Source organism: Gopherus flavomarginatus, chromosome 2, assembly GCF_025201925.1.
Source record: "Gopherus flavomarginatus isolate rGopFla2 chromosome 2, rGopFla2.mat.asm, whole genome shotgun sequence".
In the NCBI taxonomy this organism is placed as follows: domain Eukaryota; kingdom Metazoa; phylum Chordata; order Testudines; family Testudinidae; genus Gopherus; species Gopherus flavomarginatus.
Window position 1 is genome coordinate 155249246 of NC_066618.1, and position 25231 is coordinate 155274476.

Consider the following 25231-nt stretch of genomic DNA (forward strand, 5'->3'; position numbering starts at 1 on the left):
AACAACCTTTTCCAAATGCCATGGTTTATTTGCTGTTCCATTTCACACACATACCAGCAGGTGGCAGCACATGCAGTGGATGATTTCAAGAGGTAGGTTAAAACTTATTCATAGTGTAGACCACATGCCCATTTGACATAAAGTGCCTAATGAACACCTCTGTTCCCATTCACAATCATGTACACCTCTCCCATTCATGATTGCATAACGTCCCTGTGACAAATGCCATTGTTACTTACATGGCAAAGGAACATTGGAAAAGTGCTGCATGTATTTTTAGCTCTTCCTCGTTCAGTAAGTAGTGTTTGTCATTCCCTGAAAAATATTAATCGTGTTCTATATTGCTCTTCATCTCCTCTCTCCAGTATGTCTATGGGACCAGTCTGCTGTCTCTGAACCACCAGCATCTGATCCTAAACCTCTTGTGGACTGAGGTTTTGGGAATGTCTGATCAGAAGTTTGGTAACTCTCACATGATGCAAATAGTTAAAATCTCTTGCATACATGTACCTTTTAACATCCAAGACGTGGCTAGCAAATGGCCTTTGCCTTAGATGACCTGTTTTCTTTTTAATCAAGCTCAGTATTCATGCCTTGGCAATTGAGATCCTTTCCTAAAGCTGCTCCACTACTCCAGCCTTCACATTTTATCACATCTTTTCCTGTAGCCTCCATGACCATTGACAAGCAAAACATGATTTTATATTTTCCTTTCCCCCAACTAATCTGAGAGAGGGAACAATCCAGATTAAAGTCACAAGTGAAACCCTGCAATGACCTAGAATAGTATTAGGATTTATTCAGCCCACACAAATAAATGTAGGGATCCAACACTAGCAGGATGCTAATATGCCACGCAGGCAGAAAACACTCGGGCCAAGCACAATCTGAACCCTGGCAATGGAGACTGTTGCTATCTGAAATTGGGCAGGCAAAACCCATAAATAAAGGTAGGCCAGAGCCTGTTTAAAACAGTGAATAAAGATCGTACTGCATATGACAGAAGACTGGGGAAGTTGACCGCCTGCAGTGTAGAACTGCTAGTCATTAGGTGAGGAGAGAGAAGATTTTCAAAGGCACAAATAAGTTTCAGGTGTTCAGCTAAAGCCTGTAGAAAAGCTAAATCTCTAACATAATTTGTGCTGGCTTTTGAAATTTTTTCCCATTTGGAAGATTCTGTTTTACATGAGGATGATCATATTCCCCCACCCCAAAACACAACCACAGTAGAGATGAAGATGTTCTGTTAAAGCTCATGCCTAATTCTTAATCTCAGGCAGTATTCCAGTTTTCTACTGGGCCTATGACAAAGATAAAAGCAGCCTAGAGGTGAGGGCAGTTTCTTTATTCCAAGGCTTTATCCTACAAGAAGTCTTGATTAGCACAATATAGCAGAAAGCTGGGCAGAGGCCTTTTTTTTTGCTGACCTCCAATAAATTCCCTCTGGCTGCCTGAGCCATGTCAGGTTAGCGGGATGTGAAATAGAGTATTACTACCTTAAATCCTTAACTGATTGATTATGGATGGACTGCTGGAGTTGCTTTAGTCCTAGTCCACACCCCAGTGAGACATGCAGGACAATGATCTCCCAGAGAAGCATCACGTGATTCTAATGCACAGAGAAGATAAGTTAGTGCTGGACTAGGAGCATTTGTTTCTGCACTGGTATGGAATCCCTCAGGCACCAGTCACCTTCCAGGTTTAGATGAGCAGGTGAAGAATTCATCTTAAAACCAGGACATGTTCCAGGACAACCTGGAATTAAGCTTTTTCAGGACAACCAGACACTTGCTAATGATTGGTTTTTAATCAATCAATGAAGACAAGGTAGTAACAGGCTGAGATATACAAGGGAAAAGAAAAAAAACCTAAGAATAGGTGAGGGGAGAGAGGCACAATTAGAAAAGACCATTTTGTGGAGTTAGCAAATATTTGAAATAGATGAAAAATAGCAAAATGAGTCTGGAGGCAATACAGACACTGAAAAAGACCAAGACACTAAGCTTAAATAGGAGGAAAAGTGACGGCTAGCAAGCAGGAAAGGAGAAAAGGCAGGCATAGTAAGTTTTTGTGCAGATGTGTTTGCTTTAAACAGTATTTAAGTGTGACTTAATGGTAGTTCAGCTGTTAGCAGCAACATCAAACATGCTGTTCCCTGGTGTTAGGAAATTGACAGTCTTTGTTTGTTGAAGGTTCCCCCTAGTCTTTGAAAAGAGCAGAGGTAACCTGCCTTTCTCTGGTGCTTCATCTGAATGCTGTTTTCTGTGGTTGCTTTTTATGGCTCCATTTACTGATTGCTGCTTTAAAAATGGATCTGAAATGTAGTTGTCCCTCATTTACATGTGGAGGTTATGGGCAGTGAGGCAAGTGTTAGCCCTCTTATCTGAATGCTGTAGGCAAGAGAACACCTGCAAGTCACTTCTGATCATGTAAAAGTTGTTTGTGTGTTTCCTTTGTACAAGAAGTCATGATATGATAGGACATGGCTTGATTTACAAGAATGGAAACAAAGCATGCACAGCAATCTATGTTTTATTATGTTGTCAGTTAAATGGTTGAACTACTGTTTATATTTATATGTCAGGGTTCATGCCAGAGGAATCCTTTAGGGCCAAATTGCAACCCAGTAACAGGTGATTTCTTGGGAGGCTGGTCTGACAATCAGTGTGTGCTAATTGTTTGAATGAATTTACTAAGTTGGAGCCTTTTCCTTGCCTATCATGTCCTGTTCTACTGTATGCACCTTTAGCAGCATAGTTCAGCTTTGCATTCTCGCCAGTTGTGACAGGAGTGTTTGAAGCAGCCTTTCCCCAGAGTGGGTCTGACTTTGTGCCCATGAGCATGAAGCAGGTAGTATTGGCGTATCAGCACAGCACAGGGCAAGGAGAAGCAGCCTAGACAACCAGTTCTTTAAAAAAACAAACAAACAAAAAAATAACAAAAAAACCCAAAAACCTGTAGGGCTAGTGCTAGCTATGCACAAGCTGTTGGGAGTTCCTGATCTATACCTAGAGAATAATAGAAAGGGAGGGATGCACTAAAGCCTTGCAAAACATCATGCCAAAGCCCTCCCACAGGCGTCCTGTGATGCTCTGTTGAAAAAGGATGGGGATAGCTTGTTTGTTTTGTTTTTTGGGTAGCCTTTGGTTTTGTCTAATCAGTGTTCCACTGCACATGTCTGCAGCTATATCCCCCACTGCATCCAGCCACCTGGGCTGTCCATCTTCCTTCTATATTCCCTATCTCTTATATACTATCTCCACCTTGTATCTCTGCCCCCTCAAATCCAGCCCTTTTCACCCCTCCCTGCATTCCCCCTTCCCTCCTCCCTTGTACCCCTCCCTGCATTCCTCCTTCTCCCCTTGCACCCCTTTTTGCCCCTTGGAATTTCCTGGTCCTTGCACCCTCCCTGCATTGTTAGGCTCCAAAGCCTGTCACCTGGCCTCAGGGGCCTTGTCCCCGCCTCTTTGGCCTTCCTGCTCGCTGATTGGTTTGTTCCGTTGGAAGCAGCCAGTGGGCGGCTGGACGGACGGTTGAAGCTGCGATGGGGGAGCCTGACACAATAGAGGGCGGGCCTTTGGGAATTCATGACCAATCAGACGTAAGAAACGGAGGACGGGGTGGGCATTTTTGGCTAAGTTTATTGGAGAAGAATAGGTGGGGCGGAACCCTGAAAATTCTAGCCAATCGTAACTTCCGAAGGGGAGAGGGGGCGGAGCCGTTAGAGCAGTTGTCCTTTTGGCCGCGCAAAGGGGGGGTGTGCTTCCTTAGAATTGGCCAATTAGAAGGTAGCTAAGGGATGGGGCCGGGACCTAAGGCTACTGGGCCAATCAAAGAAAAGAGGCGGGCCTATAATGAGGAGGCGGGAATATGGACAAAAAGACCAATCATAGGCGAGGATAATAGAAAGAGGCAGGCCTTTACATGAGCTGACCAATGAGAGGCCGGAACTTGTCTGGGTATCCAGTGAGCGCCGCGCTGGCAGAGGCCAGTGGGTTGGGTTGCGGGGGGGTTGGTTGCCCGGGGTCTGTCAGAGCGGAGCAGGAGGGAGGGGGATAAACATTCGGGCTGTGGAGACCGGCTGTTGCAGCTGCTGCTCCGTGAGGCTCCGCGGCAGGGCGAGCGCAGGGCCCCGGCAGTGGTGTAAGATGGCGGCGGCGACCCGGGTCTGTGTGAACATCCAGATGCTGCTGGAGGCGGCCGAGTACCTAGAGCGGAGAGAGCGAGGTACCGGCCCCCGGAGACGGTAGCCAGCCCGTCCGCCCGCCCCCTCCCCTGGGGCCTGGCCGCGGGATCCCACCTCTTCCGCGGGGACAGCGGGGGGCTCCCGCCGCGGGAGAGAGCGGGGTACTGACCCCCCCGATAGATCCCAGTCCCCCCTCGGGAGAGAGCGGGGTACTCCCCCCGGGCCTGCCCCCCGTAGGAGATACGGGGTACCCCCGCCTGCCCCCCCCGCCTGCCCCCCATAGGAGAGACCGGGGCCTGGTTTCGTTCCCCCCCCCTGCTCACTGTCCTGCTCCCGTCCCCCGCCCGGGGAGAGAGGGTCCAGGGACCAGCTCCCAGGAGAAGGGCCTCCCCTGCGCCCAGCTATCCCCTGCGGGGGGGGTGCTGACCGAAGACCCCCACCCCGGGGAGCCAGCGGCCTGCGCCGCCGCTTCCCCCACCCGTCGTCGGCAAAAAGCGGCACCGAAAAGAGCCGGGATCCCAGCCTGGGCGCGCAGCCCCTTCTCCCGAGCGGTGCCCATCGGCGCTGGCTCCCGCGCCCGCCCCGAGAACAGCCAGCACCGGCTCCCCCTTCCTTAGCTCGGCTGCTGTTCCCCCTGCCCCTCGGGGCCCACCCCAGTCCCCCTCCCCCATCCGCTCTGCTCCCCCAATCGTCCATCTTGGGGTGTGGAAAGATCCTTACTCCCAGGCGCACATTAGAACTCCTGGGACATAATCCCACCACGCACAAACGCCCTGGCTTTTTGTGTAGATCCTTCCATGGAGGGGTGTTCCCTCCAAGAAACGTGTTCTGGAGAGTCCCATGTATGGAATGGGGAGAAAGGGACCCATCTTCCAGATCCCCTCTTCAAAATCCATGTTGCTTGCCCTCTATGTGGTTTTCCCCCATGTATGGCGTGGGTTTGCATCCCCCTGTTGGAAACAATGGATTGCCTGGACCTAGAGGGTTTTGTGTAAGGCAGTGTGTGTTGTTCATCTGCAGATAAGGAATTAATTTTATTGATTTCCACCTTTGGCCTTTCAAATATGTTCTCCTCCCACCCCCAAATACTCCTGGATGTCTGTGTTTGTTTTAGGCTAACTTAGTGATCCAGTGAAATCCTGTTTGTTTTTTTAGAAGCCGAACATGGCTATGCCTCTATGTTACCCTACAATAACAAGGACAGAGATGCCTTAAAACGGAGAAGCAAGTCCAAGAAAAACAGCAGTAGTAGCAGGTAAAGGCAAATATATGGTATTTACATCTGTGTGTGTGTGGTCTGACTTATGCAGAAGCTTGTACTGCAAAATTCTGCCATTTCTAGTATGATTATAGCCAACATTGTCACAGAGCTGTGTGTCTTTTGACTTATACCTCACCCTCATACAATGGTATTTTTAATTAAAGTTGTTTTTATCAGTCTGTTTTTTTTCCTTGCTTGACAAAGTCTTTGTGTTAACAACTCCAATTTTTAAAACATTCCATTTAGTAACTTATTTAGGCTTTTTACTTCTGTCTTTAACATGGGAAAGGAAAGGTACTAGTCAATTTCACTTTTGCTTTCAGTCAACTGTATATTTAGGCTAGGGGTCGGCAACCTTTCAGAAGTGCTGTGCCGCGTCTTCATTTATTCACTCTGATTTAAGGTTTCGCATGCCAGTGATACATTTTTAACATTTTTAGGAGGTCTCTTTCTAGAAGTCTATAATATATAACTAAACTATTGTTATATGTAAAGTAACTAAGGTTTTTTTAAAAAGTTTAAGAAGCTTCATTTAAAATTAAATTAAAATGCAGAACCCTCAGACCAGTGGCCATGACCCAGGCAGTGTGAGTGCCACTGAAAATCAGCTTGCGTGCCGCCTTCGGCACCCGTGCCATAGGTTGCCTATCCCTGATTTAGGCTTTTCTGCATTAACACAGTGGTTTAATGTTTGATTGCAAATACTGATGGGTTATGTCCTATTTAGTTTCAGTGAAAACCATTTAAAAATAAAATGAGGCATGATGTGTTTTATAGTAAAGGGAATATATTGTAATGCCTCTGTCAAATTTGGCCCAAGCTTTGGCAATTCAAGAAAACAGAAGTATTTTTTAACACACCTATTCAGATATCTTTTTATGTCAGTGAAATGAAACTTTTCAACTAGAGCATGGACACAAAGGTAAAATTTATAATATTTCTTACTGAGCTAGGTGTGTATACATTTAGACTATTGTGTGCATGTTTAACTGCAGTAATACATGAACATAGTCAAACATTTTGACACTAGTTACTTTCTAGGGAAACCTCTAAAGAACAGAAACTCATTTTTTGCTGTAGTTGATTTTTTTTCTCAGAAAACTTATGTGGAATTTTGCCATGCGACATGATAGAAATGTTTTTTCTAAAGCTAATGTGAAAATTGAAGGAGCCTTATCTTTAAATCAAGATTTATGTGCAATGCTAAATTCAAAATTTCTAAAATTTTGAATTTCACTTCAAGTGTTTGTGCAGGAATTCTTAACTAAAGCTAAATTTATATGACTGAGTGCAGAAAGTGACATGGTGCTAGTTTGACACTTGGATTAAATCTTGCTTCCAGTGCCACTTTTGTTTGACAGCCTGATTTATTTATTGTTCATCCTGAAATCCATCTAGAGATTTGCTACAGATTATTAATCTTTGATTTAATATACATCTTGCTCTTGGGGCAGCTAAAAATGCTAAATCACCCAGTACTGGAGATGTTTTGCTGGGATTTAATCCGTCCAAATTCATTTTAGTCCAAGCTGTTGAATTTTAAATTGGATAAGCAACTTCTGCGAGCCTTTTTTTAGTGAAGATTTGTAGGTCCTAAAGACTTGCAGGTTAAAACTGAAGTTCCGGTCTTGGTTTATGTACCTGCAACTCCCTCCACTTAGTAGTAGTATGTATAAATGCAAACTGATACTTTTTAGGTAATGCTTGTGCTGTGACGGAGACTCATAGAAGTCAGGAAGTTCACAGTTAAAGCTCTGTTCTTGACTCACCCTGTGTTTACTATGGTTAGTGGCCTAAGCTCAGTATGTGATGTGCATCATATGTGCTGCAATATTTAGGTACAGCATAGCAAAAGGAGGATGGAATTTCAGTGTGAACTTTGAACTTGGGTTTGTGTCCCAACCTCAATGTTTAGAATCATACTTGGGCTGTAGACTATCATTTCAATGCATATCTAATACAGAACGTATATTGACCAGTGGTAGAGAAAAGTCTAATAGTCCTGATGACTCCTTTGTGAAATATGTCCTTCTTAGTACAGAGATACAATGCAGATGGAAGGCCTCTCAAATTTCAAGAAATTTTAAGGGTTTGATTTATTGAAGTACAGAAAGATGTCTGAAGGATGTTACAAATGCTTTCCCCCTCCCCCTCTTGTTTTTTAAACCATCTGGGCCAGGATTTTGTATGTCATTTTTTTGAGAGAGAGAGATTTTTGCAGCTGAGTACACTAGAAATCCTTCAGAAATGGAGGTTGACAGTACAAGAGCTGATCTGTTACTTAATGTATCTATCTAGTGAAAATGTAATCAGCATTTTTTTTCAGCCTGTTTCACAGAATTCTGTAATTACAATTCATTTTAATAGTTAAGATTGTAAAGCTCAACTTTGTAACTGACCTGCAGGAATAGTCTATTGAAAGGTGTGCAGTGTTGGCATTGGAGAATGAGCTCTTCATTATGTACGCATTAAGTGTCGTAAAGATCAAATCATAATGATTGGAGAAATAGTACAATAGAGAGACAGTAGTGTGAGCAAATTCATCTCTAAGTATCGTGTGGGTGAACCTGGCCTGTTTTTAGCTGTTCTGTCTAGGGACTAAATATTTCCTGTTTCATTAGGAAATGTGAAATGACTCCTTGTTTTAAACCGTTTGATTCTTTCGTTGGCAGTGTCCCTTTAAACTTTTTAATAAGACAAAATCTGTCTTTGGTTAAAGTAATACCTAATATTACAATAGCTGAAATGTTATTGGGCAGGGGCATAGAGATGGGCAATGACTCTGTTGGACAGCTCTGTCTATAGTCAATTTCAGTCTGTGCAGTCTTTTAAGGCCTACCTGACTTCAGTGGCCGGCAGATTAGGTCTTCTATCTCCTGTTTGTGTGAAACTTTCACTGCAATGGGGAAAAAGGCATATGTTAAATAGGAACATCTGATTGTAAAACACAGTTTGGCAAGTGGCCCCCGGGCATGTATAATACCTGAAGCTACTTCTATTTTTTTGTTTGTTTGTTTAGAGATGGTTAGAGTACACGCTGACAGTTTCCCTTTAACGCTGATTGTGGCAGTGTCTTAGCATAGCAAGAATAACTTATTTCTGGCCTACATAACAATGAGTTAATACTGAGTTTATATGGAAATTGGTGCCTCCATTGTCCTGTATCTGTAATGGAACAGATGTTCATTAAAAGATCAAAGTTCAGAAGTAATCCTAGTTGCATGCTCAAATTCTGCATTTAAATTCTAAAATGTGATTGATATTAACAATAGTATAGTAATAAATAGGTCTGTGTGACCAGTATGATTGTTAGCTGATACTGGACAATAAATGGTCTGTCTGTTTGTCAGGGAGAGGTGAAGAGAGGTGAGGATATCTTTTTATATTGAGTTTAAGGTTGGCATTTTATGCTAGGTCTGCAGACTTGTCACTGTGCCATAAGCGTGGGTAAGCCTGCATCTTTGGAATGGAAATTCTGCAACATTGCTATTCACAAAAATGTGGCAGTGGCTCCTGTAGCCAATTAGAGAGACTGTCTCTTTCTTTCCCTTTTGGATACCATTTAGCTAGTGCAGGTATGGTTACTGTGCCCTTCTCTGTATTAACTTCCTGTAAATGGTCTCTGTTCATTTGGAGTTCTGAACACAGAAATTGATTGCTATCAATGTTGCTTTGAAACTGACAAACAAAACACTGACATCTCTTGAAGTTATTATGCTCAGCCTTTCCACTTCAGATACAAATTATCTGAATACATTCCAAGTACAAGAAACTAATGTTTATCACTAAGAGCTGAGAATCTTGTCTACATGGTAATGTGCAAACTATCCACCTTAGGGTTTATGTTGTAAAAATAGAATTCACTAGCTAATAGAACTATATTTTTGAATACAAAACTTACCATTCATAAAGTGTTCCTGGACACAGTTGAGTCCAGAGAGGATGTATTCCATTAACAAACTAGTCTTGTAACAGACATCTGTAACTTTTGGAAACAGTATTGAATTGATATGTCTTATTTATGACACAACAGCCTACTAGTAAACTACAAGTTCATTATAATGTCTTGGACTCAGGCAGTCATAATTGGGAGGTGAGGAAGGGCTCAAACTTCTTTGTTTCTCTGGTTTTATCCAGAAGAGTCGGGGGAGGAGGGACTGGTAGAATCAAAAATACATCTGTCCTCTCTTTCAGCCATTTACCAGTGCCCTAGCAGGGGAACTTGTGTCTCCGTTACATGTCAGACTAATGTGCATCCATTTAAATGATCTGCTAAGAAATATGGACCTTTCATTCTTAATGGAAATCAAAATATCTTGTGACTTTTTTTAAACTTGTTTCGAAGCTAAATGTTTGCATTTCAGAACAGATTACTTTAAATAATGCAATCTGAAAGTAAACAAATGGAGCCATGTTAAAATTAATGTCATTAAAAAACAGGGGGAAGGGGGGAATAACTTACCAAACAAAGATCAAGCTATTTTGAAATACTTTGAATGAAGTTTCTATGAGAAATTGCAATCGAGTAAAAATACCAAAAATATAATTTGCAGTGACCTCAAAGTATAAGTTCCTAGCATTGGTTAGGGGGGAGGGATAGCTCAGGGGTTTGAGCATTGGCCTACTAAACCCAGGGTTGTGAGTTCAATCCCTGAGGGGGCCATTAAGGGAACTGGGGTAAAAATCTGGGGATTGGTCCTGCTTGGAGCAGGGGGTTGGACTAGATGACCTCCTGCGGTCCCTTCCAACCCTAATAGTCTATGATTCTATGATTTAACAGTAAAATCTGCTTAATTTATTTAACAGTACAAAAAACCTTTTTGCTCTCACAAAAAAAATATTATTTTTTAGTTAGAGCAATGTGAGTGAATATTCTTCATTATTTCAGAAAATCTTGGTTTAACACTTTGTGATACAGCAATTCAAAAGTCTGGGCTAGGGTGTGGGAGGGGGCTCAAGGTGAGGTGTGGGGTCTGGGAAGGAGTTAGGGTGCAGAAGGGGGCTCAGGGCTGGGGCAGGCAGGAGGAGGTGCTGACCACTTACCTGGGGCAGCTCCTGTTTGGTGCAGGGAGTGTGCAGGTGGCTCTGCGCAGCGTGGCACTGCCCCCATGGCCACGATTCTTGGAACACAGGGGCTGCAGCTCTAAAGCCCTTTTTGGAATGCAGCCCTGTGAGCATGGGCCGGAGGACTCTAGAGGAGCAGGGGTAGCCACACAGCCAGCTGCTGGAGAGAAGCAGCCACTTCTCTCCAGCCAGCTTTGAAGGGGAAAGCGCCGCTTCTTTCCAGCCTCTGGCTGTGCGGCTGCCCCTGCTTCTCTAGGGGCCGGAGGATTCAGGGCCGGATTCCAAAAGAGGTTTTAGAGCTGCAGGCCAGGGCCCCCTTAGCCCATGGCCCTAAAGCCCCTGTGTTCCGGGTGGCCCTGCCTGCAGAGGGGCAGCTTCCCCGCTCGCTGGTTCCCTCCGGCCGCCCTTTTTCTCCCCCGCAGCCAGCAGTGCTTCTGCTGCCGCACCCCCTCCCCCAATGGATCATCTTGCGTGCACCCCACTTTGGAGACCACTGCTCTAGAAAACACAGTTGGGAAAACTGGCTCGGGCACAGGATGGAAGGCTTCAGATATATCCATTCCTTTATCATGGTTGTGGTTTTTCCCTCAGGTTTTCTGTCACATAGTAATGCTATCCCTGAATGATAACAGGCTTCATTTAAAGCTTTAAAGAGTAGTTGTAGGAGATTTGTCATGAGCATATGTGCATGTATTAGGAGGCCTCATTTCAACATTAAGTCAACGGTAACTTGAAAACTTTAAGTCTCTTTAGTTATTCTGGGTCCTCTTATTTATAAGAAAACCCTGCAATAGTTATTTTTTGTTTTTCTTATCGTTTCCCTAAAATCTTGCTGGGGGAGAAGGAAAAACTTCTGAATTATTTGCAAAACAACATAATACCAATCTAGACTACAGCCTTAAATTTAATATGTCATTCTTCCATTTAAAAATGAAAAGCATTATAGTCTGTCATTAGCTTCTGGAAAAGTTTTCTACAGATATCTTGTGTTCACATACCTGATCTTCAGGATATAATTCTCTGCAAAGCTGGTGACTTAGTGATTGAATACAGTGTACAAGTCACATGGTTCAATTGATATCACTCATTGGTATCCATAGGCCATGGGATCTAATCTCGGGTTCATGCTCATTGCTGCACTGTTCAAGGTGCCATCCTTTATGAAAAGCTGGAAGCAGAAGTTAAGAATTCAATAAAAGTTAATGAGGAGTCCAGTGGCACCTTAAAGAATTGCAGATTTATTTGGGCAAAAGCTTTTGTGAGTAGAACATCCCACTTCTTCAGATGCATCTGAATAAAAGTTAAGGCTCCTCGATATTAGGTTGTGGTGTCCAGACTGTCTAAGCACTTGTCTGCTAGTGTTTAATTATTGTTGTGTTATGGTACTTACCTCATTATTTTGGGATATCTGATGTTAAAGGTGCTATTTAAAACCATATTTTATTCTGCAATATAACTCTTAAAGACACAAATCATATAACAGTGTTTTCAGGCAAGAATTACAAATACCACCTAAGAGTAACAAAATTCAGGCAACTTTTCTCCATCTCTTCAGGGTTTTTTTCTTACTTTGCATCTTATAGGAGTTTACATATAAAGTTGGCTTCTCACATGATGTGAATCTTTTGCACAGCAACAGGGAGAGAAATACTTAAAAATCCTCCCCAAACCACCAGTTGGCAATGCACTCAGGGGCATGTCTGAAACTACACTTAATTGATTAGATGTCAAATAATGTTAAGATGGGGCAATTTGCCTTTCTCTTCCTATGCTAAGATAACCACATTTTTTGTTTGCACCACCATCATGCACTTGGCTTTGCAGCTCTTTCTGGGCTTATATTGCCATTTTGCTGGCAGAAAACCCATACTGTGGTGCTCCACACTTTTTAACTTTGTCCTGATTGCCTCCAACCTTTTTGCTGTCCCCATGGGTAGCTAGCAGCTTTCTCTGAAGTGCATTAGTGGCTTGCAGCTCTTGCAGTGAATGGTTACAAAAACTGTTGCATTGATATTCTTAGTCACAGTGCATGTACTTTCTGCAACTGACAACCGTTAAATAACTAATTCCTTGTTTATCTTTCAGGTCAACACACAATGAAATGGAAAAGAACAGGTGAGTTTGTAGGATTCATTAAGTATTTGCACTAACTTCTATTCCATTCCCCTGCATGCCCCACTGGGATTGTCCAGATCCTCCTTTCAATGAAGCAGTAATATCAGGGGGACATGCAAGGTACATCCTCAGGCAGGACTGATTCTCTGAGCAGTCTCTAAATCTAAGAGTTCAGTTTTATTGAAGTTGTTGGTTTTGTTTTGAGGGGGGGGAATGGTACCCCGAGCAGTGTTTCTTGGACTTTTTCTTGAAGCTTCTGGTTCTGGTCACCTTCTGTCAGGGTACATAGGTCTAGATAGACCACTTATCTGATCAACTACTGCACTGTGTCCTTAGCACTACTCAGAATTTAACCTGTTTTTTGTTGGCTGTTTTGACGAGGTTGTGGCATCATTAAGTCTGCCCTTTTACCTCGTATCTTGGTAAATGTACTTTGCAGTCAAGACACAGGAACATGGTTTTTAAGACTATAACGCTTGAAAATTGGAGAACTTCATAAGAGGGCTTAAAGTTTGTTTTCAGCTCTTTTGGCTCAGTCTGCATACTTCTTGCAGGGAGGAAGGGGGCTGGGAGAAGGGCTATTGTGTATGAACACTTACAGTTGTAAAGTGAGGTATCCTTGTGTTTGGTGGTGCTTCTATAAGTAACCTGGTAGTTTGGGAAAAGAAAATGGCATGACACTCCCATTAGTGGGAAACCCCAGGCTACCATAGTAGTTGTATGGCTTTTTTTATGATCTATTACAAGATGTAAATTGCAGATGTCTCATTAGCTAGCTCTGTCAGAGTTCAGTGTAAGCTTTTGGGTGGTTACTTTCCAGAGTCACAAAATTATCACTTGATAACCTGAGAAACTAAAGAAAAAATGCTTTTAAAAACTACTGAATGCATTGCATCTCTCCTGCTTACTCTGCAGTAGCAACTACACCATAGCTGTATTGAAATCCCGTTTATATTGTCCAAACAATGAAGTACAGCAAGTGTCTTTTATTTTAAGCTCTTATCAAAAAAGTGATTAGGAAAACAACCAGTGTATTTCTTTGCAATATATTCTCTTTCTAAATAAAATTGTTGTTCTACCATTGTTGTACATGTAGGAATGAAACAAAATATTTTGATATCTAAGACTTTTTAACTGCCACTATTCTCAAAAGTTAACCACTTAGATGCCTTATGAAGACTTTAAAGTGGCTCCTCAACATTTCTGTACACAAAGAGTTAATCTCAAGCTGTTAGGACTTTGCAGATGTTCAAAAGTACTAGTTTTGTAGTCAACATTGGTTATCTGTTTGGAACTTGAATAGTGCGGGAACCAGTTTAACTTGATAGTTAGGGCCAAATTCTGGTTAGATATATACCACATCACATCTAAGATGAAAATTAGGCTCGTTGTTAAGCATTATCCTTAATGTAAGGAATCTGATTACCTCCATTACAGTGGACTTGAAAGGTCAGTTGTCTGACAGCAAACTTTATTAATTGAGGAATTAGGCTTTGCCAATGGGAGAATTTTGTCTAATCTAAAAACTGCAGTTGTATTGTCACTCAGTAAAAATTAGGCTGGAATATGCTTTAAAAGAAGTTTTAAGCATAAATCTGCTTAAGTAAAGTAGAAGCTGGAGCTGGAAAATCAAGGGTCATGCAGAGTGACATTCTAGATTTCTAGGAATCTCACTTGCTGTTGCACAGTGTGTGCAAACTCCCTAATGTTAAGGGTTTAACATCTAACAAGTGACTTTGAAATTAACCTGATGCCTGCTACAGTCTCTCACTTAAGTATTGTGGACCATAGTTGTAATACCTCTGTAGGTACTGCAGCCAGTTCTTGTGTAACTCCATTAAGGCAGTTTGGATAAGTCTGTTCTGAAGGTAGGAGATCTTATTTTGAAGTTGCAAACAATGTTAAGCAGGGATTCATCACGGAGCCCCCTCATTGGATTTACCCTAGGAGTAAAGATTATCCACTCTGTTTGCTTACATAAAATGCTTTCAGAACTACAGTGCAAATGATGTTTAACTTGTAGTGTGCTTAGAGCAAGATATGCAGATAATTGCAACATCTCAATTTGAACTTCTTATGACAATTAGACATTTCAAAGACAGGTTATGTTGCAACCACTGCCAAATAATGTGACCTAAATGTCAGATCAACAAAAGCATTTGAATAGTATTGAAACTCACTTGTCTTGAAACTATCCTCACTCCCAATATCCTAATGAAGCCATTTCCTTGAGTATCTAAACAACTAGCTCTGCATATTGTCATCCACATGCCTGCTGTATGAAAGCAACTGGGCATTTGCCTATGTGCAAGAATCAGACTAAACAGTGTACCCTATATATATGGACTTCCAGCCACTGTCAAAGTGCTAGAGAACTCCTATAGTGGAAGTTGATTACTGTAGCATAGCTTTGATGAGGATGCAGCTTAACTAAATGGATTGTTTATGAATGGAGATGCATACACCAGAGCAATTGATCTGAAACTGGCTAATGGGAAATAAACAAAGGTAGGCATAGGAAACATTTGTAAAGGTGCATTTAGAGTTTACAGCTGTGTAATATTGACATGCTACATTAGAGGAGCTACAGTTGTCAATGGAATTAACATGACGGGGTGAAGTTTGAAAATAGTTGGTGCACCCAAGAAGCAGTGTCAGATAAGCCTTCAGTTGCAGTTGATGTCACCCTTGACAACACTAGTTTCAAATCTCCTTCTAACCAAATGCATAAGGCATCATTAAGCTTCTGTGGGCTGGAGACTTGGCTCTGGGACCCCACAAAAGGGGAGTGTTCCAGGGATGAGGCTGGAGCCCAAGTCCCAGGTCCTCATGGCAATTTTACAGCCCTGCAGCCTGGCCCTTTGAGACCTAGTCAGCTGACTAGGGCTCGCTGCAGGTGTCTTGCAGTGTAAACATACCCTATGGGTGGGATTTTTCAAAAGCTCTCAGCTTTGGCTTAACTCTGCTTTGGATGTGTGGCGAGACAATAAAGGGCTTGGCTTTTTTTCCCCCCGGAGATGCTGAGTACCCATAACTCCTATGAAAAACATTGGGACCAGTGGGTGCTTGACACTGCTGAAAACCAGGCCTGAGTCACTGGCCCAAGGTCCTATGCATGCGTGGCAGAGCTGGACTGTGACTGGAACTTAGATGTCTACTAATTAGAGGGAAGACTGGAGCCAGGACATTATTCCAACGAAATGAATGTTGTGTGAAATGTCTAGTTTCTCTAAAGCATTGTGACCAAAACACTCATCAGTCAATACTTTTTACCTTAAATGTAAAGTTAATACTTAATGGTCAGGTCTGTATTTGAAGTGCTGTTAACCCTTTGCTGACTTACAAACCTTGGATTGTAATTCAGAAGACCACACCTCATAGTGCTGTTTCTTGTTCAGTCTTTTTATCCTGGCTATTCACAGATTATTTTTAAGATACCTTTGGTTTTAAGAATATACTTTACACTGCCTCCTGCACAACACAGCAAAAGGCTGATCTATACTACCACCAGAGAGCCAATGTAAAACACTTTACAAAATGAAGAGATGTAAATAGTGGTGCCCCCAGGGGGTCAGTACTCGGACCAGTACTAGTCAACATATTCATAAATAATCTGGAAATTCAATGTTGATAAATGCAAAGTAATGAATTTTGGACAACAGAATCCCAACTATACATATAAAATGATGAGGTCTAAATTAGCTGTTACCACTCAAGAAAGAGAGCTTGGAGTCATTGTGGATAGTGCTCTGAAAACATCCACTCAATGTGCAGTAGCAGTCAAAAAAGCCAACAATGTTTGGAATCATTAAGAATGGCATTGATAAGAAGACAGAAAATATCATATTGCCTCTATATAAATCCATGGTGTGCCCACATCTTGAATACTGCGTGCAGATATGGTTGCACCATCTCAAAAAATATATATTGGAAAAAGTTCAGAAAAGGGCAACAAAAATTATTAGGGGTATGGAACAGCTCCTGTATGAGGAGAGTTTAATAAGACTGGGACTTTTCAACTTGGAAAAGAGATGACTAAGGGGGGATATGATTGAGGTCTATAAAATCATGGCAGGTATGGAGAAAGTAAATAAGGAAGTATTAACTTACTCCCTCTTATAACACACGAAGTAGAGGTCACCAAATGAAATTAATAGGCAGCAGGTTTAAAACAAACACAAGGAAGGATTTCTTCATGCAACGCACAGTAAACCTATGAAACTCTTTGCTAGAGGATGCTGAGAGCCAAGACTATAACAGGGTTCAAAAAAGAACTAGATAAATTCATGGAGGATAGAGTCCATCAATGGCCATTAGCCAGTATGGGCAGGGATGATGTCCCTAGCCTCTGTTCACCAGAAGCTGGGAATGGGTGACAGGGGAATCTTACTTGATGATTAATTGTTCTATTTGTTCCCTCTGTTGCATCTGGCTTTGACCACTGTTGGAAGACAGGATACGGGGCTAGATGGACTTTTTGGTCTGACCCAGCATGAACGTTCTTATGTATTAGTACTCCCTATATGTATTAGTACTCCCTATATAGTAACTAAAAGTGGGGCTCTGTCAGTTTGGTGGACTCTTTTGCACTGTTGAACATTTCAGAATTGAAAGGCTTTTCTAATAAGATGGGAAAGCATAACTATCTTAATCAAATATTAGCTCAACAAATACCTCAAACCAGTCTTTCAAACTGTTGCTTTTCTTAAAACTTATTTCAAAGTACTGCATACTGGGTATAGCAAGTGGATACTGTGAAGACATCTCTAGTAGCTGAGAGTAGCCATTTCTGATATAAAAGACTATTCCCCTTAACATTAAAATCTGTCTTATTCTGTAGGATCATCATTATTGTTTGTCGAATTTATCTGTTCACTGACATAGAATCATAGAATATCAGGGTTGGAAAGGACCTCAGGAAGTCATCTAGTCCAACCCCCTGCTCAAAGCAGGACCAATCCCCAGACAGATTTTTGCCCCAGATCCCTAAATGACCCCCTCAAGGATTGAACTCGCAACCCTGGGTTTAGCAGGCCAATGCTCAAACCACTGAGCTAAAAAATGGGGACATAAACAACCTGTTGTAGTAAATGGTGCAGAAAGGGAAAGGTCCACAAAAGCAGAATTATAGATTTTCATGAGAAATGTTTGATCAGGTCTAAACTTAGAAGTTTTGCCAGCATAGCTACATTTGGGGGGAGAGAGGGAGGGGAGTCATACCTCTAATTGACATACCTATGCCAGCAAAAACACTAGTGTAGATTCAGCTTATATTGACAAAAGGACTTTTGCCAATAATTAATGTTATTCAGGGAACTAGGATAAACTATGGCAGCAAAAGCCTTCTTTTACCAGTGTAAGCTGTGTCAGATCTAGGACGATTTGCCAGGTCTTCCTAACCAGCAGTGGATGTAGCTAGAAACACTCAAGGAACAGATTGTGTTGAATAAGGTGATGTGTACCTGCTTTACCTCACATGGTAGCATCTGCAGTAGGTGGTCACAGTAGTTAGTCTACAGAAGGATAGGGAAATTACATACCGCTTGAGTGCTGATTGAGGGAAAACATTATTGACATATATTGGGCTTTACATGATGTGCAATGTGATGTTGCTCTTCCTGTTTTCATTTTTAATCATACCACCTTAATGACTGATGTGGTTCTTGCATTTTAATATGCACTGAGATGGTCATTGGTATAACGAGTTGTATGTTGAAATTTTTCTCCAGCTTGTCCCCCTGCTGCTTAATATTCTCAGTGTAATTGTCACTTACTTTCTTCCAAGCCCTTGTACCTCTGTTTCTGGAATGCTAGTGCATCATAGTACAGCTCTAAGGGAGAAAATGCGTCTGAAATTATGCCAGGATGCACTATTCATCTTCCAAAAATAGAAAGTAATGGATATCCTTATTCTTCCAACCTCAATTACCAACTGATATTGTCACCAATTGTATTATTTACGATTGTTATATTTGCCAGAGCTGCTTGCAGTTGAGGTACTCTTGAATGTTGCCTAATCCTGCCTAGTTGCTGTTGACCACAGAATGAATATTTAGCATGATGTATGAACTTTGGATTTTACAGACGTGCTCATCTGCGGTTGTGTCTGGAGAAGCTGAAAGGGCTGGTACCACTTGGGCCTGAATCCAACAGACATACTACACTGAGTTTACTAACAAAAGCTAAATTGCACATAAAGGTGAGTTCATGCTAGTTTAATCATGTAAATGAGCACGCCAAGCATTACTGAATAAAGTGCTGTAAAAACTATTGCTTGACAATAAATTGTGGATAAAATCCTGCTTCAGGACCAGTTCCTTAGTCCTTCTGAAGTGTGTCTCCTGCAAACGAGAGAAGTAATCTTTAAACATATGACTAAAATGGCATAGGGATGAAAGTAACAGTGATTGTTCCCCTAAATAATTTCCTGCTGATGCTTTGACACAATCAGTGAAGATCAGCTCTGTCTAGAAGTTTTTAACTTAATTTCTGTCTCTCCGGGGGGTCTAAAAAGAAGTGTCTGCTGGGTGGACTGCTTCTTACCACCAGCTGTAGCTGAACTGGTCAGTGCTTAAAGTAGCAAGGTGAAGTTCTATGCTCCTGCCAGTGAAGAGATGGGAGAAAAAGTTCCCAAGAGGGTTCAAAAGTTTCAGCGTTATGGACAGTAGAAACCCTTTGATCTTGACTCAGATGCTAAGATCAGCCTTTATTCTGACCTTATAAGGATAAGTATTTTTAAAGTTGTTGGGGTGGGGGTTATACTTTTATTGAGAAACATCAGTCTCCCAATGTTGTGATTTGTCTCAAGGAAAACACTGATACACACTGAAACATGGAATCAGTATGAATTGCATACCTAAAGACCTTACTGTTTAAAGGAAGAAATATCTCTTATGTAGCCAAGAGTTAAGATATAACAATATTAGCTTTACAATAGCATCCTGACAGGAAGAAAAGGCTTTGATTTCTAAGCTAATTGTGATGCTGTAACTTAGATGCTAGTTGATTAACATTTTTCAGAGATGCTAACATGGTTAAACTGGCTGACAGGCTCAGCTGTGGACTCAGGCTGTTATAAATCAAGACTCTGTCCTTGTGTACAAATTTTTTTCTCATCACAATTATCTGTGGACATGATTTTAGTGTTACGTCTCACACACATTACTGTAGCATCCAGAGGCCTGAGTTGGGACCTTCATACAGTTGGGCATTGTACAAATATAAAATCTGTGCCCCAAAGAGTTTGTCTTAATATTTGTACTGTTCAGTAGCTTTTTTTTTAAAGACAAATATTTAACTTTCAATTGTATGGTTTTGATATCTTTCCTTAGCAATATCAAATATTTTTAGAGTACATAGTATTGTTAAGTGGAAGATAAAGGGGGTGGCACTGAGGGACTTGGTTGGCGTCAGTCTGATTACAAATAGCTAGCTATCAAAGGCTTGGAATGTATATTAATAGGATTGAGACACTGCCAGATAATTGCATAAAAACAATTTTGAGAGGGAAGCATTATTTATACACATCCCCATGTAGCCATTAGATAATTGTAATCCAGCGATAGCTCAATCCTAACCTCTTAACAGTGCCCTGTGAGATCTGGCTTCTGCACCAAAGCCCAGCAGAAAAAAAACCTTCCCCTGTTGTGGCCACTCCATGAGAACACCCGAACTTCGTTTCTTTCCCACTGTCCAAGTAAATAGGAAAAGTCTGCTTCTGTAAATTCTAATGAACTCTGTTTACTTCCAGTGTACTGTGATGTGTAAGATGGGGTTAAGGGGAGGGGAGAGATGAGTTGTCTTGAGAGTTCAAAGGGTTCCTGCTCTGGATAAGCAAATGTGCATTTGGTCTGTGAGGCATTTGAAATAACTTCACCTTTAGTGTTGGTTTTCAAAACAGCTTTAACTGGCAGTCGCCTTTATTGGTGACCAAAGTCTTGTTTGGTTGAGATGAGTAGAGATGCTCACAGTGCATATAACAGCACAGAATGATGCTCTGTGTACAGATGGCAACACAAACCTCAAACCTTTAGCAAGTCTGAAACTCTGACAGCACAATTAAGGGTGTAATAATGCAGATATATTTTCACTTGAGCGATGTGCTTCAATTGTTTTTTCCTTTTAAAATTTTTCTTTGGTTCATAACTACCTCTAATACATATTCTTAAAATGTGTAGAACATGCTGACCTAGATTCAAACGCAAGCACCTGTCATCAGTCACAAAGAGCCATAGTTAGGCACCTAAGTGACCCTGTCTTTCAAAGGTGCTGAGCACCCATGTCTGAAAATTAGGCCACTTGCTTAAGTGTCTGAACTTGTAAACGTTGGCCTTAGTCCGTAATGTCCAGAAGAACTAACAATGCCTTTTAACCCACAGAAGCTTGAAGACTATGATAGAAAAGCAATACACCAAATAGATCAATTGCAGCGAGAACAACGGCATCTGGAAAGGCAACTGGAGAAGCTGGGCATAGAAAGAATAAGAATGGACAGTATAGGATCTACTGTTTCTTCAGAGCGTTCAGATTCTGACAGAGGTAAGTCACCTCAGTTGGCTAAGAATATCTTTTACTTGTAGCTGAAACCTTAAAATGCTTTATCAGGTTGTTCCAACACTACTTTCTTTTGCTTACAGAAGAAATTGATGTGGATGTCGAAAGCACAGACTATTTAATGGGAGACCTAGACTGGAGCAGCAGCAGTCCTAGTGATTCAGATGAAAGAGGAAGCATGCAGAGCATCTGTAGTGATGAGGGCTATTCCAGCTCTGGCATTAAGAGATTAAAGCTGCAGAACAATCACAAGCCTTGTCTCAGTCTATAAGAAGTAACTCAGTAGCTGTTCCATCCATTGCCGTTTCCCTGTTGGATCTTATTAGGTAGTATATTGGACCGTCCCACAATTCTCTTGCACGTAAATTTAATGTACCACCAACATTAGCAAAATCAGCTTTGCCTAAGTCCTGAAACAGTGCATAGGGTTGTGGGTTATAAGCTACTCTCTGGAGCACATGTCTGATTGCATCCACTAGCTTCTCTTTCTGTCAGTAAACTCATCTCTGTGAGACTGTACATTCCAACCAAATTTTGAAGTACCCAAGAGTATTTTAGCAGTAATAGAGAGCTAACCCCCCCCATCTTCTTTTTTTTTTTTTTTTTTTTTTGCCTTGATGTTATTGTCTAGTATTCTAGTCCTACCTTCTCTTTGTTTAGCAACATAATGTATCTAATATCCAGAACTAGTGGCTAAATATAACTTTATTTGATCAACAATCTGAAAGGGGAACCCAACTTCCTCATAGTACAGATCTGGAAATGGGTGGACTAAACTTTCAAAAGTAGAGGGTGGAGCATTTTATCTGTCCTGTCTCTGATACCTGTGAGAATTGTGTAGCAAAATCTGAAACTTGTTTTGGAAACTTACTTCTATTTATTATGGGTATTGCATTTTTAGTAGTGTAGCTGTATTACCACCTGACCCAGTCCTCTTGACCTAACTCATTCAAAGTTCCCATTGACTTAAAGTTCAAAGGGCTGTATATTTGCAGCCTTTACTTTCAAGGGTAACCCCATTGAACTCTATCTCAGATTAGCAGCCAGCAAATGACAGTGGGACCAATTTTGGGACGTTCTGAGTAGTTCTTGGAAGATTGTAGGCAATCATCACCTCGCAGGATTGGGCTGCAAGACCTTGGCAACACGGATATGCTGCTCCACCTCTTGCAGATATCTTGGTAGGATGTCTTCAGCCTTGCACATCCCAGTTTCTTTAGTACCTAAACCCAAATGGTACTATTTCTCTAGTGCAATTTATTATGACGTCATTGCATTACAGCTGCATATTACTGTTCTAGGCAAGTTTTCCTAGAAGTTTGTTCTTGCTTCTCATCTCTGGGACAATTCTTTTCTACCTCAGAGAGATGAACAAAGATTATCTCAATCCCTTTAGCACAAAAATAATTATGCCTCATTTGTTTCTATAAGCAATGCTTGGTCCTCCTCAAATCTGTTTTACTACAAATTTTAGCAATAACTGAGTGATGAAGCTAGCTGTGGTAACCTTGGGTGTCAGTGATTGGGCACATTTTGCAGGATGTTGCTAATACTACCTTACTGCAATTATTCAGTGAAGTGCTATTAGCATTAAAGCACTTCCTCACCGGGTTGAATTATAAGGCACTCTAAAACTGGCTCATGAAAGATTTTGTTGCCAGCCTAAACCTTAATAATTTCCCCAAAAAATATGGTTTTCAACCTTGCAACATATTCATTTAAGCTAAATAGAGCACATGTAAATGTACATAATACACATGATCTATAAATAGTATTTATTCATTTTATATAAAATTAATGTAATGGAGATACATTCTTATGCCTTTGTGCTTTTATAGATGTTCTGGAAACTTTGTATGTAGAGGTCTGCTAACAGAGAGAGGAAATATATGTATATAAAGAGAGAGAGACATTTCTTCAGTCCTCTTTCCTCGAAACATTTTAAGGTCTTTATATTCAGCCCACTTGGCAAACTCCTCACAATGAATATTCAATATTTGATTCTGATAATACAACCAGCTGGTACAAGGTGACCAGAGAAGCCCTAATATCCAACTGAGCGATTTCATTATATAAAAGGGCTATGTAGCTTATATAGTGATGGTCAACAAAAGTGGGCTTTCACACTTGCCTGCAGTCTTTAAAAATGCAGTTCATGAGACTGAACTAGTCAAGTTGCCAAAAGCACTAAGACACTCTGTAAAGTGCAAATGAGCAAACTATATAAAATTTAGATATGTTTCCTTAAAATATCCTCAAGCTATTTTTGGATAATTTGAACTCTTTAAAAAAAAAGAAAAGATGGGAAATGAGGCTAGTGGATTGCTAAAAATCTCCAAAGTATATTCTCTTTATGTGTGCTATGTTTAAAAAAAAGAAAAAAGGAAATTTTTTTTAAACAGCTGGAATTTTCAGATGTCCAGCAGATTTGCACTGAACTAAAACTTGTATGCCTTTTGCATTTGTAAGCCTGCTTCCTGAGTACAAGCAGAGAATCTTCAGAGAGCTAGCTCAAAACCTGTAAACAAGAAAAAATGTTGAATATCTGCACTTTGAGGTCCTTTGCTCAATATGTTTTTGCTTGAAACCTCTTGGCTTTTCCCTCCTTCAAATAAGTGTTGCGTAAACTGCCTCACAAAACCAAACCTAGAGTTGCAGATATTGCTACCTTTAAAAAGGTAGCAAAGTAACTTTAGATATTTGGAAAGTGTCGGAGGGGTATATTTGAAATATTAAATTGTGTATTTTGTATGTGTTTTGTTTTTTTTAATTTAGAAATACTGAGTCTTAAGGCTTCAGCGTAATGTGTTTTTTAATTGTTGTGCCTTTGAGTTAACTACATTCTTTTTTTTTTTTTTTCCCCTTTGGTGAAATATTGAGTGTTTTGTCCCTATATAAAACAGTAATTATTTGACCTTTGCACTGTTTGGATGTGGTCCTCTCAATTTTGATGGCATAGAAAATGTTGAACTTTGAAAATGATGCACTAATGTCAAAACTGACACAAGGGTATACGTGGTGTCTTTTCCAAAACTCTAGGCAGGTGCAGTAAATTTTGCTACTGTGGGCTCCAAGGCCACTTTTGTGTTGGCTAGGACCATCCTTGGCAGCTTCAAATCTCTCTGGTCCTCTTTGCTAGTCAACAAGCCCAAGCCTCAGGCAGCTAAGTCTACTTCCAGGGCTGCTGAAATGGTAGCATTTTTCTCTGTTTTGCCAGCCTTTTCCTCGAATTCACTGATCCACCAGCATTATTACTAAATAAGCTGCAGAAAATAAAAAAAATTGTAGATTAAGGGAGTGAGGGACTACTCGTATATTCCAAGTTTACGATTGATAGTTGCACAGATGTGTGTGAATGTAAAACACACTTTTTTCTTGTTTAAAAGGCAGATTAAAAAATACTGCAATCAGTAACTAAGTTTTCAGTGAAAATGGTGAAACCAAGCACATGCTCAATTGGAAGAGAAATCAGAAACTCTTGCACTTAATAATCAGAGCAGAGAAGAAAAATTACAGTAACTTATGTGTTAATGATGGTCTGTCTTAAACATCTTTAAAGTACTGTTTATACCTATTGAGCTTGTTTTCCTGAGTGTTGAGCACCCAGAATCTAATTTCTTCTACAAAGCAGAGCTTTCAACTCTTCATGGTGCTGATAGTCACATCTTGTGAATTTCCAGGGTCATTGCTAATACCAATTTATGATGAAAATTCAAAGAGCACTTTTTTGAGCAGCACTGTAGGTGCCACTAACTTCACAACATCTTAAGATGATCTGAAACACTTTTTAGAGCTCTGGACGTTAACAGGCCATGGTCTGCCAATTGCCACACTAGCACTTTGTTCTCTAATAAGGCACTTCTCTCTCCCGGTCCCAAACCCACTACAGCTCTCTATCGGCTCTGAAAACAAAGAGAGCCCTATATCTGGTGTCACTCCAGAGCTATAAATCTGTGCATTAGGCTTACCATCCTAGCCAAGAGAGAGCCTTATGTTATAATGTATGGTGGCTTTTTCCCTTGCTCGTTCAAAGTGTGTGAACTAGATGAAAC

General features: G+C 41.0%; 1 protein-coding gene across 2 annotated transcripts; it reads left to right on the forward strand.

Annotated features, from left to right (window-relative positions):
- Nucleotides 1–39: 39 nt before the first annotated feature.
- On the forward strand, nucleotides 40–22235 carry MXD1 (MAX dimerization protein 1). Of its 2 annotated transcripts, none has more exons than XM_050940302.1 (6): nucleotides 40–4227; nucleotides 5342–5441; nucleotides 12597–12626; nucleotides 18711–18825; nucleotides 21005–21164; nucleotides 21263–22235. In XM_050940302.1, the coding sequence occupies exons 1-6, from the start codon at nucleotides 4149–4151 to the stop codon at nucleotides 21448–21450; spliced, it is 672 nt and encodes a 223-aa protein (XP_050796259.1). In that variant the 5' UTR covers nucleotides 40–4148; the 3' UTR covers nucleotides 21451–22235. The 2 variants fall into 2 exon arrangements, with proteins under 2 accessions (XP_050796259.1, XP_050796260.1); XM_050940303.1 differs by having other exon boundaries at nucleotides 21266–22235.
- Nucleotides 22236–25231: the final 2996 nt, after the last annotated feature.

Coding starts and splice junctions, on each gene's coding strand:
- MXD1 (XM_050940302.1), top strand. CDS start 4,149: ATGGCGGCGGCGACCCGGGTCTGTGTGAACATCCAGATGCTGCTGGAG. Junction 12,627..18,710: donor AATGAAATGGAAAAGAACAG/GTGAGTTTGTAG, acceptor TGGATTTTACAG/ACGTGCTCATCTGCGGTTGT. Junction 18,826..21,004: donor AAGCTAAATTGCACATAAAG/GTGAGTTCATGC, acceptor TTTAACCCACAG/AAGCTTGAAGACTATGATAG.